The 13,252-nt window shown below is 40.7% G+C and overlaps 1 protein-coding gene across 1 annotated transcript; it reads right to left on the bottom strand.

Annotated features, from left to right (window-relative positions):
- Positions 1 to 75: 75 nt before the first annotated feature.
- fbxw11b (F-box and WD repeat domain containing 11b) lies at positions 76 to 12,999 on the bottom strand. The gene is given in 14 exon segments (XM_056737348.1): positions 76 to 916; positions 1,004 to 1,168; positions 1,429 to 1,507; positions 1,931 to 2,041; positions 2,146 to 2,264; positions 3,149 to 3,398; positions 3,513 to 3,631; positions 4,253 to 4,390; positions 8,816 to 8,906; positions 9,144 to 9,225; positions 9,228 to 9,329; positions 9,846 to 10,062; positions 10,678 to 10,740; positions 12,887 to 12,999. Coding segments are annotated over 13 exon segments (1,572 nt in total). The 5' UTR covers positions 12,926 to 12,999; the 3' UTR covers positions 76 to 916; positions 1,004 to 1,006.
- Between the last annotated feature and the right edge of the window lie 253 nt (positions 13,000 to 13,252).

Raw genomic sequence — 13,252 nt, 5'->3', positions numbered from 1 at the left:
CCTTTATCTCAATCGGACGAATCACGCATACACACGAAACACAAACGTGCTTGTGCAAGGTTCTCAACACTCCTCCACAGTCAAGTACTTTATTCTTATTAATAATGTTTTTTTCTTTAAAAAATCTTTTCAATATACAACACCATTTTAGACGAGACAATTCTGTTTACAACTAAATTCAGATCAGTTATGGGTCATTCAGAACCTAGACGAGCAGACAGAGACGGAAACGAGACGGAGAGGAGAAAGACAACGCTAAAACGGAAATGGAGGGACATATCAGGAGAAGAGTCAAAAAACTACAATTATTCATACGTTTTCACAAGAGTAAAGCAAAAAAAAAAAGATTTTCCCAAATTAAAAAAGGAAAAGCATAAAAAACCCATAAGACAGAAACCGAAGGTTGACCAGCACACGTTACGTCCCATTGCTTGCTCATTCATGCAGAACAGTCTTCAGGGAAGGAAAAGCACTCGGGACTTCTCAGACCTGCCTTCTCACTTTAGTTTTTTCTTCTTTTTCCATCAATAAAAATCAACAAAAACAAAAGAAAGATACAGAGTTCATGGGCCCAGGGGGCGGAGCTGGGGCAGCCGTCACTGTGTATGTGGACTGGGGCTCCGCGCCCACCTTCGAGCTCTGCTTAATGGCGATCGCTCTCTCCATCTTTTCTCCACCTCCTCCTCCGCAGAGAGGGAGAAAGAGAACAGATTCTGTTTGTGTGTTGAGGAGCAGTCCTCAGAACGACTGAAGAGGGGAGAAATCAAAAGGGCAGATGGAGAGACGAGGGTAAAGGAGAGGGATGGTGGTGGTGGCGTTCCTCGACCTTTGATCCTGGCACACTTCCACAGAGACTGGGTCACCCAAACAGTCCCCACACACACTCACACACACTCCGCACACCACCGGGGCTTCCCTGCCGAAAGATCACATGAAAGCAACTTAGACTTTGTATACTTTTCTGTATCTTTATGTAGATGTCAATACAAGCAATAGGGGTTACCTGCTATCTGGATATATAGGTATACGTGCGAGATGGCGACCGTCCTTCCGTCTGCCCGTTGGTTGACACGTTGAGGAAGTCCCAGATAAGGATAGTGTCGTCATGGGAACTGCTGATGATCTGGAACTCGTCAAACTGGAGCCGGAACACTCGGCCAGAATGTTCCTAAGAGCAGACGCACAGGAACCGACAGAGACTATTATTGAGGCTGATCTTCCAAGCCATAACAGCAGAGATATCAATAACGCTCAAGGAGCGAGAATGGCGTGACACAAAAAGGTCAATCGGGCACAATGCGACTCACAGTTTAATAACTATATGACAGAGATGAGTGACGGATCAGAGACTGTTAAGTGTAGTGCGAGTGGTGTGTATTTGGAGAGGATATCACACACAGCGTTTGTAAATCTGAAAAATACACTCACCACTAGCGTACGCAGACAGAGAGTGCTGGCTGGGGCTCGTGGATCAAGAGCAGCCTGCAGGTCCCATACTTTAATTTTACTGCACACATAAATACACAAAATGACTGTCATAAATCTGTTATGCATCAGACAAAATCCCAATTCTCTATCGCTCTTTGGTTGCAAAGCAGCCCAGGAGCCTCTTTCACACATAATCTACAGATAATCTGAGTCAATTGTGGGTTTAAATGTGACTGCTCCCTCGCCTGCGAGGGTATTGTTTTCCGCTCAACTATCAGATTAAAGGCAAAAGCACATAAAGCAGCCAAAAGTAACTCCGCAATTAAAGATGACTATAAAGAGATTACTCATAAAGCATGAATAGCTCCGCCATAATCCAGACAAAAACAGCTCAGATTTAATCCTAAACTACACTGCAGAAAGTTTACTAATATATTTATTGTACATGTAAAGCGACAAGGACCACTGTGGCATTCGGATCGGTCTTTAAATTTAAACACACCCGTCATATGCTCCGCTCACAATCCGTTTATTATCGAAGCGAATGCAGCGAACAAGCTCCTCATGCCCTTCTAAAACTCGCAAACACGCTCCGCACTCAATGTCCCATAGCCTAGAGAGAAAACAATGAAAATGTAAGATTTAATGTCAACATAAAGACTATAAACACCATCTACTGTTTGACATGAACATTGGCTTCTGTTTATTCCCACAAACCTGATTGTGTTGTCCGACGAGCCGCTGACCACTAGTCTGTCCCTGTACTGCAGGCAGGCGATTCCTCGTTTGTGACCGTTTAGAGTCCGAACAAACTCACAGGTGCTTGTACTCCACACCTGTACAAAGTACAAACACACAGTTAACTTAATCGCTGAGCTACACAAAAAGATCACCGTGAATTTGACAACACAAAAAATATACATAAGCATACTGATTTACGAAAAACTGTTGCAAAGAAATCTCTCAATCCTTTCTGAACATGTAAGTGTATTTGGTAAAGCTGTTGAACACTCACAAATTAAAGCAGTGTGTCTACATATGAAAACACCTTTACACTCACGCATATAGTCTGACTGCCCTGTTTCATTATTTGGGGAATGTTTTAAGAGAGTGGGGGCTGCAAAATGACTTGGCACATCTCCCAGGGTGATGGGTGGGCTGGATTGGGGCTGTCTGTTCCTGGAATCCCGACTGCCCGCAAATCCAGCATCTGCAAGAGAGGGGCCGGAGAATATAGGGGCAGACAAGAGCAGCGGACTGTAATCCTTAAAAGCAGCAGCCTCGAGCGAATTAAAAAGCTGTTGGTGGACTGCTGCCCTCTGCTGGCTGCTTCTGGCATTTCTCAGGTCAAACAGGCACCAGAACATCAGACGGATCATCTGATTGACTAACTTTAACTGTCACATCTCAAGGTGTAAAGGCTGACAAGAAAAAGGTAATTGTACCAAATTACCAAAATTTTGTGAATTTTTTTCCATAACAAACATTTTTGTTAGAGACCCTTCAAAGGTTTTAAAAAAAAAGAGGAAAATACTGCAGTATAAATCGGCCGCTTCCGGTTTCTGTGGCTGGTTCTTGCCCATTTTAAGCTGGAAGGTGTATCAGCCTTCATTCAAGACTACCTGTACATTCACTCCCACCTTAACACTTCAAAGACCACCGATATATGGTTTGATTGACAGTTGACAACTGAAAACATCGTCAAGATCTGAGTGCTGACCTTTATGGTCCGATCCCCTGAAGCAGATACAATGTACTTGTCGTCAAAGTCGACAACGTTGACGGCGGCTCGGTGGCCGACGAGAACGCGACGTAGGCTGATGTCTGTGGGAGAAGCCATGTCCCACACAGCGATCGATCGATCCTTCGAGCAGGTCACCATCAGCCCGTTACAGAACCGAAGGTGTAGTACGGCCTCGTTGTGATGGATCAGAGTGTTCAGAACCTCCCCCGAGTTAACATCCCACACTCTGCATACAAGAAACAGAGAGAAGAGTCAGACTTGATATCATCAGAAGGAGGGCTTGAAAATATGGAAGTGAACAGAGAACCTATAGAGAGCCAATATGTGATAGAAATCGGACCTGACAGTGGAATCAGAGGAACCGGTAACAATGACTCTCTCATCGTACTGCAGACACAGCACTGATCCCGTGTGCCCCGTCAGGATCTTCAAGCACTCTAGAGTCTGTTTATCCCATATCTAAATGTGAAGAAAAGAGACTTTTACAACAGGACTAAAAACATTCATGAGCTCAATATAAACATTCTTTAATGACAACAGCGCGGTTATATGGATATCGAATTTGTTTTATTAATAACCTACGACCTTTTAACCAAAGTATGAGCAATAATAATACTAAGCAATACTAATAAGGTCACTAAGAGCCGCATAACTGCTCATCAAAAGAGACTCATGCTGGAAACGTATACCGCAAGGTCACAACAGCGCTTTGAACACAAGTACAAACCAGCTACATCGCATGAAATGATTTCAATTCTTGAAAGGAAGAACTCGTAGTGTGTGGGTGTTTCTGTTTACCAAGTATTAAAAGCACCTCTTCATCCAAAAAAAAAAATGACGATTCTGAACCTTCAATCTGCAAATCTCATATTTCTCCATTACAACAGCCACAGAAATTCTCTCCAAGACTGCAATTCTGTACAAATACTCGCCTTTAACGTCACGTGTGGTCAACCATTTTAACAGAATGGAACAAAGTCACACATGTGGGGTAAAATCAGATTTTGTGGATTCCACTGGTGACAATCTAAACTGAGTCACCAAACCCGCACCAGATTCAGGAGAATAGCACAAACGCACCTTGATGGAGTTATCCCGCAGGCCGCTGATGATCTTCTCGTCGTCGTACTGCAAGCAGTATACGCCTTTGCTGTTTTCCGACCGGCATTGGATCCTCTGCAGGTTGTGTCGGCCGCACCTCCAGTTCGCCTCAATGGTCTGATAACAGCAATGAAGAGGCTCAAATCAAAACTTTGGTTCATCTTACGTGACCCATTTAATAAAAGGCATCAATTGAGGTGTAATGAATTCACTCGATCTTTTCATTAAAGAGGAATGCAAAAGTGATCATGTTTAAGTATTGACATTAACAAAAATGCTACGATTACTAATAGGGCAGCTATGGGAAATGGAGCTGGATGGCATGAGCCCTGCCTCAAGGTAGGCCTGCACGATTAATCGTTTCTAAATCGAAATCGCAATTTGAAGGGGTGCGATGTTCAAATCGCAAAAGCTGAGATTATTTTTACGATTAAGGGCTTTAAATATATTAAAATGCACCTACGTAGATTCTGCATTTTAACACTGCACCTGCTATTGAATTAGCAAAGAATGTCATTTGGAAAAGATGAAGGCGAGCAGGAGCAGCAGTTCAAATTCGCAACAAAGTAACGTTAAGGTTGCTAAAGCTTAAAGTCCTGCAGCAGCAGACGACTTGGTACCTAAAAGAAAAAGCACAGCTTATGTTTGATATTATTTTGAATTATGAGCTTCTGATGTTCTTCAAAAAGCAAGTGCTTTGTAAAACATGCCAAAAGTCTGTGTCGACCTCGCGAGGCAACACAACTAGAGGTGCACCGATTGAATCGGCCGTTTTTTTGCATGATCTGCCATGACCGGTGACCGGTGACCAGTTGGTCAGTCTCACGTCTTGCAGATTCGAAGCCGATCGTATGTTGCCAGCGACACAGTCTATCACCAAACTGCGCGAGTCTCCAGGCTGGCGCACACACACATGACGTAGTGCAAAGACACTGTCCAGTCTTCTTATCCTAACTATCTTATCCTAACGCTCGATAAAAGATATCACATTCCCTCCTGTATGTTTTTTACTCAAGCTATCGAAAAAATTTACAATACGTGCAGAAAGAAGGTTGAAGCTGAGCTAAAAGAAGTGGAATATTACACGACGACAACTGACATGTGGTCCAGCAGGACGACTGAACCCTATCAAAGTGTCAATGTCCTTTTCATATGTGAAGATTTTGAATTGAAGAGTCGTTGTTTACAAACGTTGTACTTTCCCATTGACCATACGGGAGAAAACATTCCTTCTGCATTGATTTAACTTATTTAAGATACTGTTGGTATTCTCTTAATTTTTCATGACATTTTTGCATGACAACTTTATTTAAAAAAATGGTCACAGTGTTTATGTGTTTGTGATTATGCTTGGTCTTTCTTTGATGCATGCTTTTAAAACCAACACGACAAACCTAGCTCTTTTTTTAAATAGTAGTCAATCGCATTTTAAATCGCAAATCGCAATTTTGGTCAGAAAAATCGCAATTCTATTTTTTCTTCAAATCGTGCAGCCCTACCTCAAGGTATAATCATTGATCCTTCATGCTTAAGTAGACAAAGAAACAGTTCATTCTTCTTTGCTTTGCAATCATTGCCTCATGGCACGAATAGACAACACCTAAAAGGAATCGCAGTGTTAAAAGTATTTTATGATCGAGTTTAAAGGGACAATTCACCCAAAAGACCCTCATGTCAATTCAAACCTGTATGCCTTTCTACTAATAAGCCAAATGATGACATTGAGGTCCAATGGCTCTATTGACAGAAATGCTATATAATATACAAAACGATGTCTTCCTCAGAAGTGTATAATAAAGTCATTGCATAATGAAGCGTTATATTTTTAATATCTAATATCTGAGGTCTATTTCTATATCTACATACACCGCTGTGGTTCCCTTTAGATGGAATTTGCCATGTTGTTTTTATAAGGGATGCAACAATACAGCTCTACCACGGTTCAATGCGAGCCTCGGTTTATCGCCCACGGTTTTCCGTTCGGTTGGATTCTGCACATTAAAGTGTTTTGTCATTGTTTTATGCTTATGTGACAGGAACATTAAAAACGTAAGCGGAAAAAAAACTATTTTAATGAAATTCTCTTTATTCTACTTATAATTTTTAAAAGATTTTATTATCTTTAAACAAAAATCAACTTTTACAAATTCCTGGTGTATTGACTAAATGTAAAGATTTACACTGGCACCTCACAGCAGTTTTTGGTTTACTATTCATCAACATGCCAGTAAAATAAGGTTCTTGAAATTGTTTGCGCATCTGAGTATTTAAAATAAAGTAATGCAAAACTTGTGATTGATGTAATCAAAGTAAATGGGCGCTCAATGGGAAAGGCCAAAATTAATATTACCAAGGTGTGTCACTGCCATTGCAATAAATTGGAAGAAATGCAATGCTAAATAGCTGTTTGGAGGCGATCTTGTAATGACGTAAATAGCTGTCCGAAAGGCGACCGAGTGGCATGACTTTCGTTAAACAGACTTTGGCATTGTGATATAGACGCTCTTTCTGCATGTGCTGAGAGCAACGCAAACATGCTGCTTTCGTATGCAGTGTCTAGAAATACATTCTTGATGTGCCAAATTTGGACATTATCACTATAAAACATCAACAGATGTTCTACAGAGCGCATTTTGTAAATACGTTATCTGCTGCGGCAAAGAAGTGAAAACATGACGACATCTTACTCCTGTGTCCGTCCCCGTGTGCTTCGAAAGGGAGGGTTGGAGTGAGCCATTAGTTGCAAATCACAACCAAACAGCTAGATGCCGCTAAATTTCATACACTCCACATTTAAACGAGTCATATGATGCGATTTTGTATTCTCCTGTATCATTTGTGTTACAAGTTGTTCATGCACATATTTGACCCATACAATTCTAATAATTAAAGTCTCAAACCAAAAGAGATGTTTTATTTAAAAGCGGAGGCTCATCCAAACCTGCCTAAATCGACTTGTTTAAACACGCCCACAATTTCTACGTCAGTTTGTGAGAAGCTTTGAAGAACACCGCTCAAAATGTGTACGCAAAGATAGAAGGCGTGTCTATTCCAACAATCTGCAATGTTCAAAGGCAGCTCAAGAAGTTAGCTAAGAAGTGAAACCTAATAGTTTTCAAAAATAAAATCGTACGGATCTGTCACGCTCTGCGAGCAAAATCGCGCTGGCATTGTTGATTAATCTGCTTGATCAAATGCATTTTCTGGATCATATTCAGGCTTCAACTCACACGGTACCGGTGACACCGGCTGTCAATATGCATACGTTCTGAATATGGTAAGGGACATTTCATTTCCACCACATACTTGAGGTATTCGGCCAATCACAACGCAGTGGATAGCTGGCCAATCATAGCACAGAGCACATTTCACAACAATGAGCTTTGTTAAAAATCGAGGCGTTTCAGAAAGGCGGGACACAGAGAAGCAACAGTTATGTGTGGTATGTGAAATGAATGTGTTATTTAAACCGTTAACTGCATGAACACACTGTTACACCAAATACACACAATAATGTTCGGGTATGCCATCCAACATGGCCCTTTTAAGGAATGATTAAAATAACCTTGGACCCCATTGACTTCCATTGCATGGCCACAAAAACTTCAAAGACATCCCTCAAAATATCACCTTACATGTTCCAAACAAGAAGAGTCATAAACAGGTTTTGATTGACATGAGGGTGAATAACTGACTGATGATCACTGATTACCGATCGTTAGAACCAGTATCGGCTGATACAATCAACGATTACAGGATCTATATGAAGCCTTTTTTTATCATGTAGAATTATTTATTTAACAATTTCAAAGAACCGTGTATATTACCAAAGGAACTAAGAGATGAAAAGGAATATTAAATTGACAACTTGTAAATATTAATATTTATGAAAAACAACAGAATAAAACAAACACCTACAAAACCCTACACTTAAGCTGTAAAAAATGGTAAGTTGCAGACATAAGAGATATCGAGGTCTTATTAAATATCCATTATTTGTATTTTTAAGGTTTATTTTGGGCTTGTCTTTGTTTTTGATTTTTTTCTATGAAGATCTGGGAACACTGTCAGTTTAGTGAAGGGCTCGTGAGAGCGGCTAACATTAGCCGTGTGTCAAATCTATGAAAGCAGACTTCTTTCACTGCCGTTTTATAGAACCTCACATACAGATGAAAACACATCTCTGATGGGCGTTTAAATATGTCATCAACATATAGTTATTGAGTTCGGTTCCGTACACACAGCATGTAGTTTTTTAAATGGTGTTGTCCTGATCTGCATTTTTCAGTGGTTAATTCGAACAAAGAATGCAGTTATCACTCTGGTAAACAGAATTTATCTACAGTGTGTACGTGTATCAGTTTACTTCAGAATCCAACAAAAAGGAATGACTGGCAACTGAAAGCTGAGTGAGTGACTGAGCTGCAACTGCAAAAACCTACGGTCTACATGTTTTGTGTCATTTGATCGGCCGTTATAGATATCGCCAATCAAGCTATTCCTTTAACGCCCAGACAATAAAATGACTGTTGCTTTGCTCACCTCAATGTCCTGAATGATTTTCGGATAAAGAGAGTGATAGTATGAGTTCGGAGGAACTTCTGTCGTGCGATTCTTGAACAGGTATTTTTCCCTGTGAAGGAAGCAGATAAATATCTCAGATTAACTGACAAACATTTAATCAGTATTTATATATTTATTTCATAAAGTCACAACTGAAGGCCAACTGTGCAGACAGATTAGAGGTTTACACCATCCGTCTGCTGTAGAATAACACAGTGCAGGGATAATGGGGAGGTTGCTGTTAAACTCCATGTATAAATGAAGGGGTTTCGGGGTTGTAAACAATGATATCAACACTGTGACTCACCACTGGTGTCTCTCTGAAAGGCCCTTCCACAGCGGGTCTGTCCGAACCATTCGCTCGATCAGCTTCTTCCACAACATCCCTCAGAAATCACACGTTGCCATTCTTTGCACACCAGCTCGGCCGAACACAGCGAGCGCGCGTCCAGAAAGGACAAGATATTCTCTGCTATATGATCCAGACCCTGAGCTGAAACATAAAAAGAGCAAATGTGAAACACTGTCAGGCCATTTTACTTTCGTAGCCAGAAGTATTTCCAAGTCTAAACATACTGAATGAGAAAACATGGGTTAAAACATCTTATCCATCAGGAAGTGAATGGATTATGAAGTGGCTGTTACGTATTAGAAACCAAACCGGTTATTGAAGGGAAGAGGGATATGAGAGGATTTATGATGGAAGCCGAAAAGCTTAACATTTCAATATTACAAAGAAATATGTTTTTTTGTTCCAAATAAAAGGAACAGATGAAACAAGTACAATAGGAGCAGGAATTTCAATTATAAAAGTTTAATATACCTAAAAAGAAAAGGAAAGCTTGTTCTGGCTTCTACGGCTATTTGAAGAATCAGTTAAAAAGTACTACAAAGGTTTATTTACAAAAACATTCAACTTCAGTCTTATTTCGATCGTAAACACAACAATTTGATCTAAATCTACCTTAAAGCAAAAATATACTTTTTTAATAAGGACTGCATTTGTTACCTGGCAGTGCCGTGATGAAATCCCTTTGGAGCATGGGTTTGAGGTAGGAGTTTATGTGGCCGTGTTGGTAATGGCACATGCGTGAGATCAGATGTTCCACAAACTCCACCTGGTCCGCTTCAGACCACTGATCAAAGAGCTGAATGCACACGTCCTTCTCCTTCTCGTAGTTTCCCTCCGACGGCCGCTTCCTGGAGCCCGTCAGCGGTCCATTCACCTGAGGACAGAGATAGGTAGACTGGGAGGATCGCATAAGAAAAAGAAATAAATAGAAATGTTAGAACTGGTGAGACAAAAACTGTCCATCTGTCTTGGAAAGGACTGAGGCAGTGAGAATAAAAACAGTATTTGTTGGCAAGCATGTTTTGTTTGGTGAAGTACATCACGGCAGGTGCTCAACATGCAGTTTTTGGCATCCAGAAAGTTGATACAGAGAGACAAATACTCTTTTTCATCCACAAACAACTCGACTAAGGACCAACATAGAGTGGCCTCTAAAAGCATTTAAGCACTTGAGCCACAACTCAAAATGTTACAGTAAAATACGAAAGGTTATATGGAAGGTTTTATCGAGCGTTAAAAAGGAAAAGTCTCCAAACACTTCTGCATTCTTAAAAATGCAAATAAACACTTTAATCCTGAAACCAATATAATAAAGACACAACGCTTTCTTGAGCCCAGATTAGGCCACAGACTATATACATCAAGCTCCAATGTCAACCGTTTTTCACCACAGACCGGGGAGAGGCCAGAGAAGACTGCTATTGTTTTATGCGTTTATTATTTAGCAGACATGGCCACGCATGACCGAGGTACAGATCATCCAGCTCACCTTAAACACTGCGGTGATCTTTGAGGAGCGGTCTGCAGTCTGCGAGTCCATGACAGAGGTGTTCTGTAGAAGAAGAAAAAACACAGCTATTTCTTTAAATGTCCTCAGAAATGAAAAACATGTTTGTTTGCTTTAATCAAACTGAAGAAAAATATCAAATGGACCGAGTCATATTCACTGAAACATTACAAAAGTGATTAAATCCCTGCTCGCATACGTTCGTGACCATGAAGCACTGTTTACTGAAAGACAAAAACTGACCAACAGCCTAAAATCTGCGTGTGGTAAACAGACAGATTCTCCATCAGTGTGTGGTATAGATGGGGATCGGGCAGGGCGTGTAGGCGTTTTGGTATCATGACAACAGCTGTCCCCTGGCCAAGGCCATGACAATGATATGCTTACATCCTCAACGATGATGCCATCCATATCACCGCTTGTAATATCCACCGAAACAGCACCTTCTTTAATTCATAAACACCATTCTCACTATGAATATCACCCAAGCTCTTCACAAACTTATAAAGCTGATGTCACAGCTAAAAAAGAACACATACTGACTCCAGGTATGACCATACGGGTTTTTTTGTGGTCATTTGTAGGTGTCAACCAGAGGGAAGTGTATTATTCATTACTAGAATGCTAGTATTCTGCAGTCTAAACACAAAAGCAAATGGCATGTTTGACCAAAAAACAGCATATATGTTTCCATCAACCTCAAGCTTCACATTATAAGTGGACAAAATAAAGACTACTCGCTCATACAATATTCACCGTAACCATGGCAACAAGAAGCAAATCCACTCCGCAAAACTGATTCTGCGTTATTGTATTGAATACCACAGATATTGATTCCAATGCATATTCATTTAGACATTATTTTAGTAATTTAATATACACTGAACATCAATGAACTTGCCTTAAAATATCCCATATTACATCACAAAAACCTAAAATAAATTATATCATATTCATTTGTCAAAGGTTATCGTATAAGTATTAAATACTGACATAATAAAACTGACTTAATGATGCATGTTTTACCACTAAGGGGAACAAACTGTTTCTCAGGCATGAACTTGGCTTAAAATATCCAATATTACATCACAAAACCTAAACAAATTATATCATATTCATTTGTCAAAGGTTATCTTGTAAGTACTAAATACTGTCATAATAAAACAGATACAACCTATTTAATGATGCATGTTTTACCACTAAGGGGAACAAACTGTTTCTCAGGCTTTTTATTTGGTTTCTCAAGTTTTATTTGTTTCATATCGTTCTTCATATTGTTCATTGGTGTCTGGTACACACAGCTAACCCTCAGAAACAAAAATCTGCGCTTTTACTAAAAACTATGACTGCTGGTTTGTATGTGAGCTAATGATTTGGTGTGGTTAGCCACCTAGCTGCTCGGTGGAATTTCTGATTCCACATGAACCACGAACGTCTGTAATGTTAAAGCAAAAGTACTTGGTCACTAAAACAAAACTGGACATGTGTCTGTTCACTGTTCTCGTAATAGGTAACAACTTTTATTGTCATTTCACCCTATTTGGCTCGAGAACGTCGCCTGAAATTGACAGCGCGAGCGGTTACTTCCTATTACGCAGCTTTAAACCCCAGCTAAAATATGCCCTGTGATGAGCCTTTTTACATAAAAATAAATTATTTTAAAGCATAAATAACACTGCTAAAATCCCGCATACCAAATAAGAAATGACCCTATTTTCGAATTTTAAGCAGGACTTTGTGGCGCAGAGTCGCCGCAGTAAAGCTCAAGTCATCGGCTAAAGTCGATGAGACTCCGACTCACCACGATGTCGCGGCGGTGTTTCTCTCGGTCTCCGCAACTATTTCATAAATCATCATCAAACCTTAAGAAGAACAATTACTCCCCTCTCTTACTAGCATCGCAGCGACGGAAAGACATAAGAGTGAGGACAAGAACACGACAAAAGGAGCCAAATTGCCAGCGATCCAGAGTAGGGCCCTCCCTGTCAGTCGAGCCAGCCATTTCTCTCTCTCGCTCGCTCGCTCCTTCCTCGCCCCTCCTTCCCCCCTCTAACTCAATCGATCCTTAACCACTTTACGAGCCGGTTATATTCTCAAGAACCTCCATGATAAACGGCCATATCGATGCGTAAACTCTAAAGTATTAAGGACGGACAGAAAAAGACTTTTCAACGTATATTCGAGCACTCACCATCAGCTCTATGGTTTTGTCCTCCATCTCCGGCTCCATGTTTGTTCCCCGAAACTCGCAGTGAAAATGGAAACCCCGCCCTGCGACACAAGCGCGTCACAAACGTAGGCGGGGAAAGAATGCTCGAGCCGAAATTTCCGATTGGCTGTTAAGTAACCAAACGTGACCAAATGGGCGTTGTCCGCGTTGTGATTGGCTCATTTCTGCTGCTAAGGTACAAAGCGGGGACAGCTACACTACGTCATAATCGTTGGGATATAATGTGTGAAACATTTGTGGTTGGTCGCCGAATGACAAAAAGGTTTTGTCCATTTTGTGAGACGGATGGCAATTGGCTCCGTGTCTGGTGCTAGGGTAAAGAATAGG

The sequence above is a fragment of the Triplophysa dalaica genome, chromosome 22 (assembly GCF_015846415.1).
Source record: "Triplophysa dalaica isolate WHDGS20190420 chromosome 22, ASM1584641v1, whole genome shotgun sequence".
NCBI classification, from domain to species: Eukaryota; Metazoa; Chordata; class Actinopteri; order Cypriniformes; family Nemacheilidae; genus Triplophysa; species Triplophysa dalaica.
This window is presented reverse-complemented; position numbering and strand designations above follow the sequence as displayed.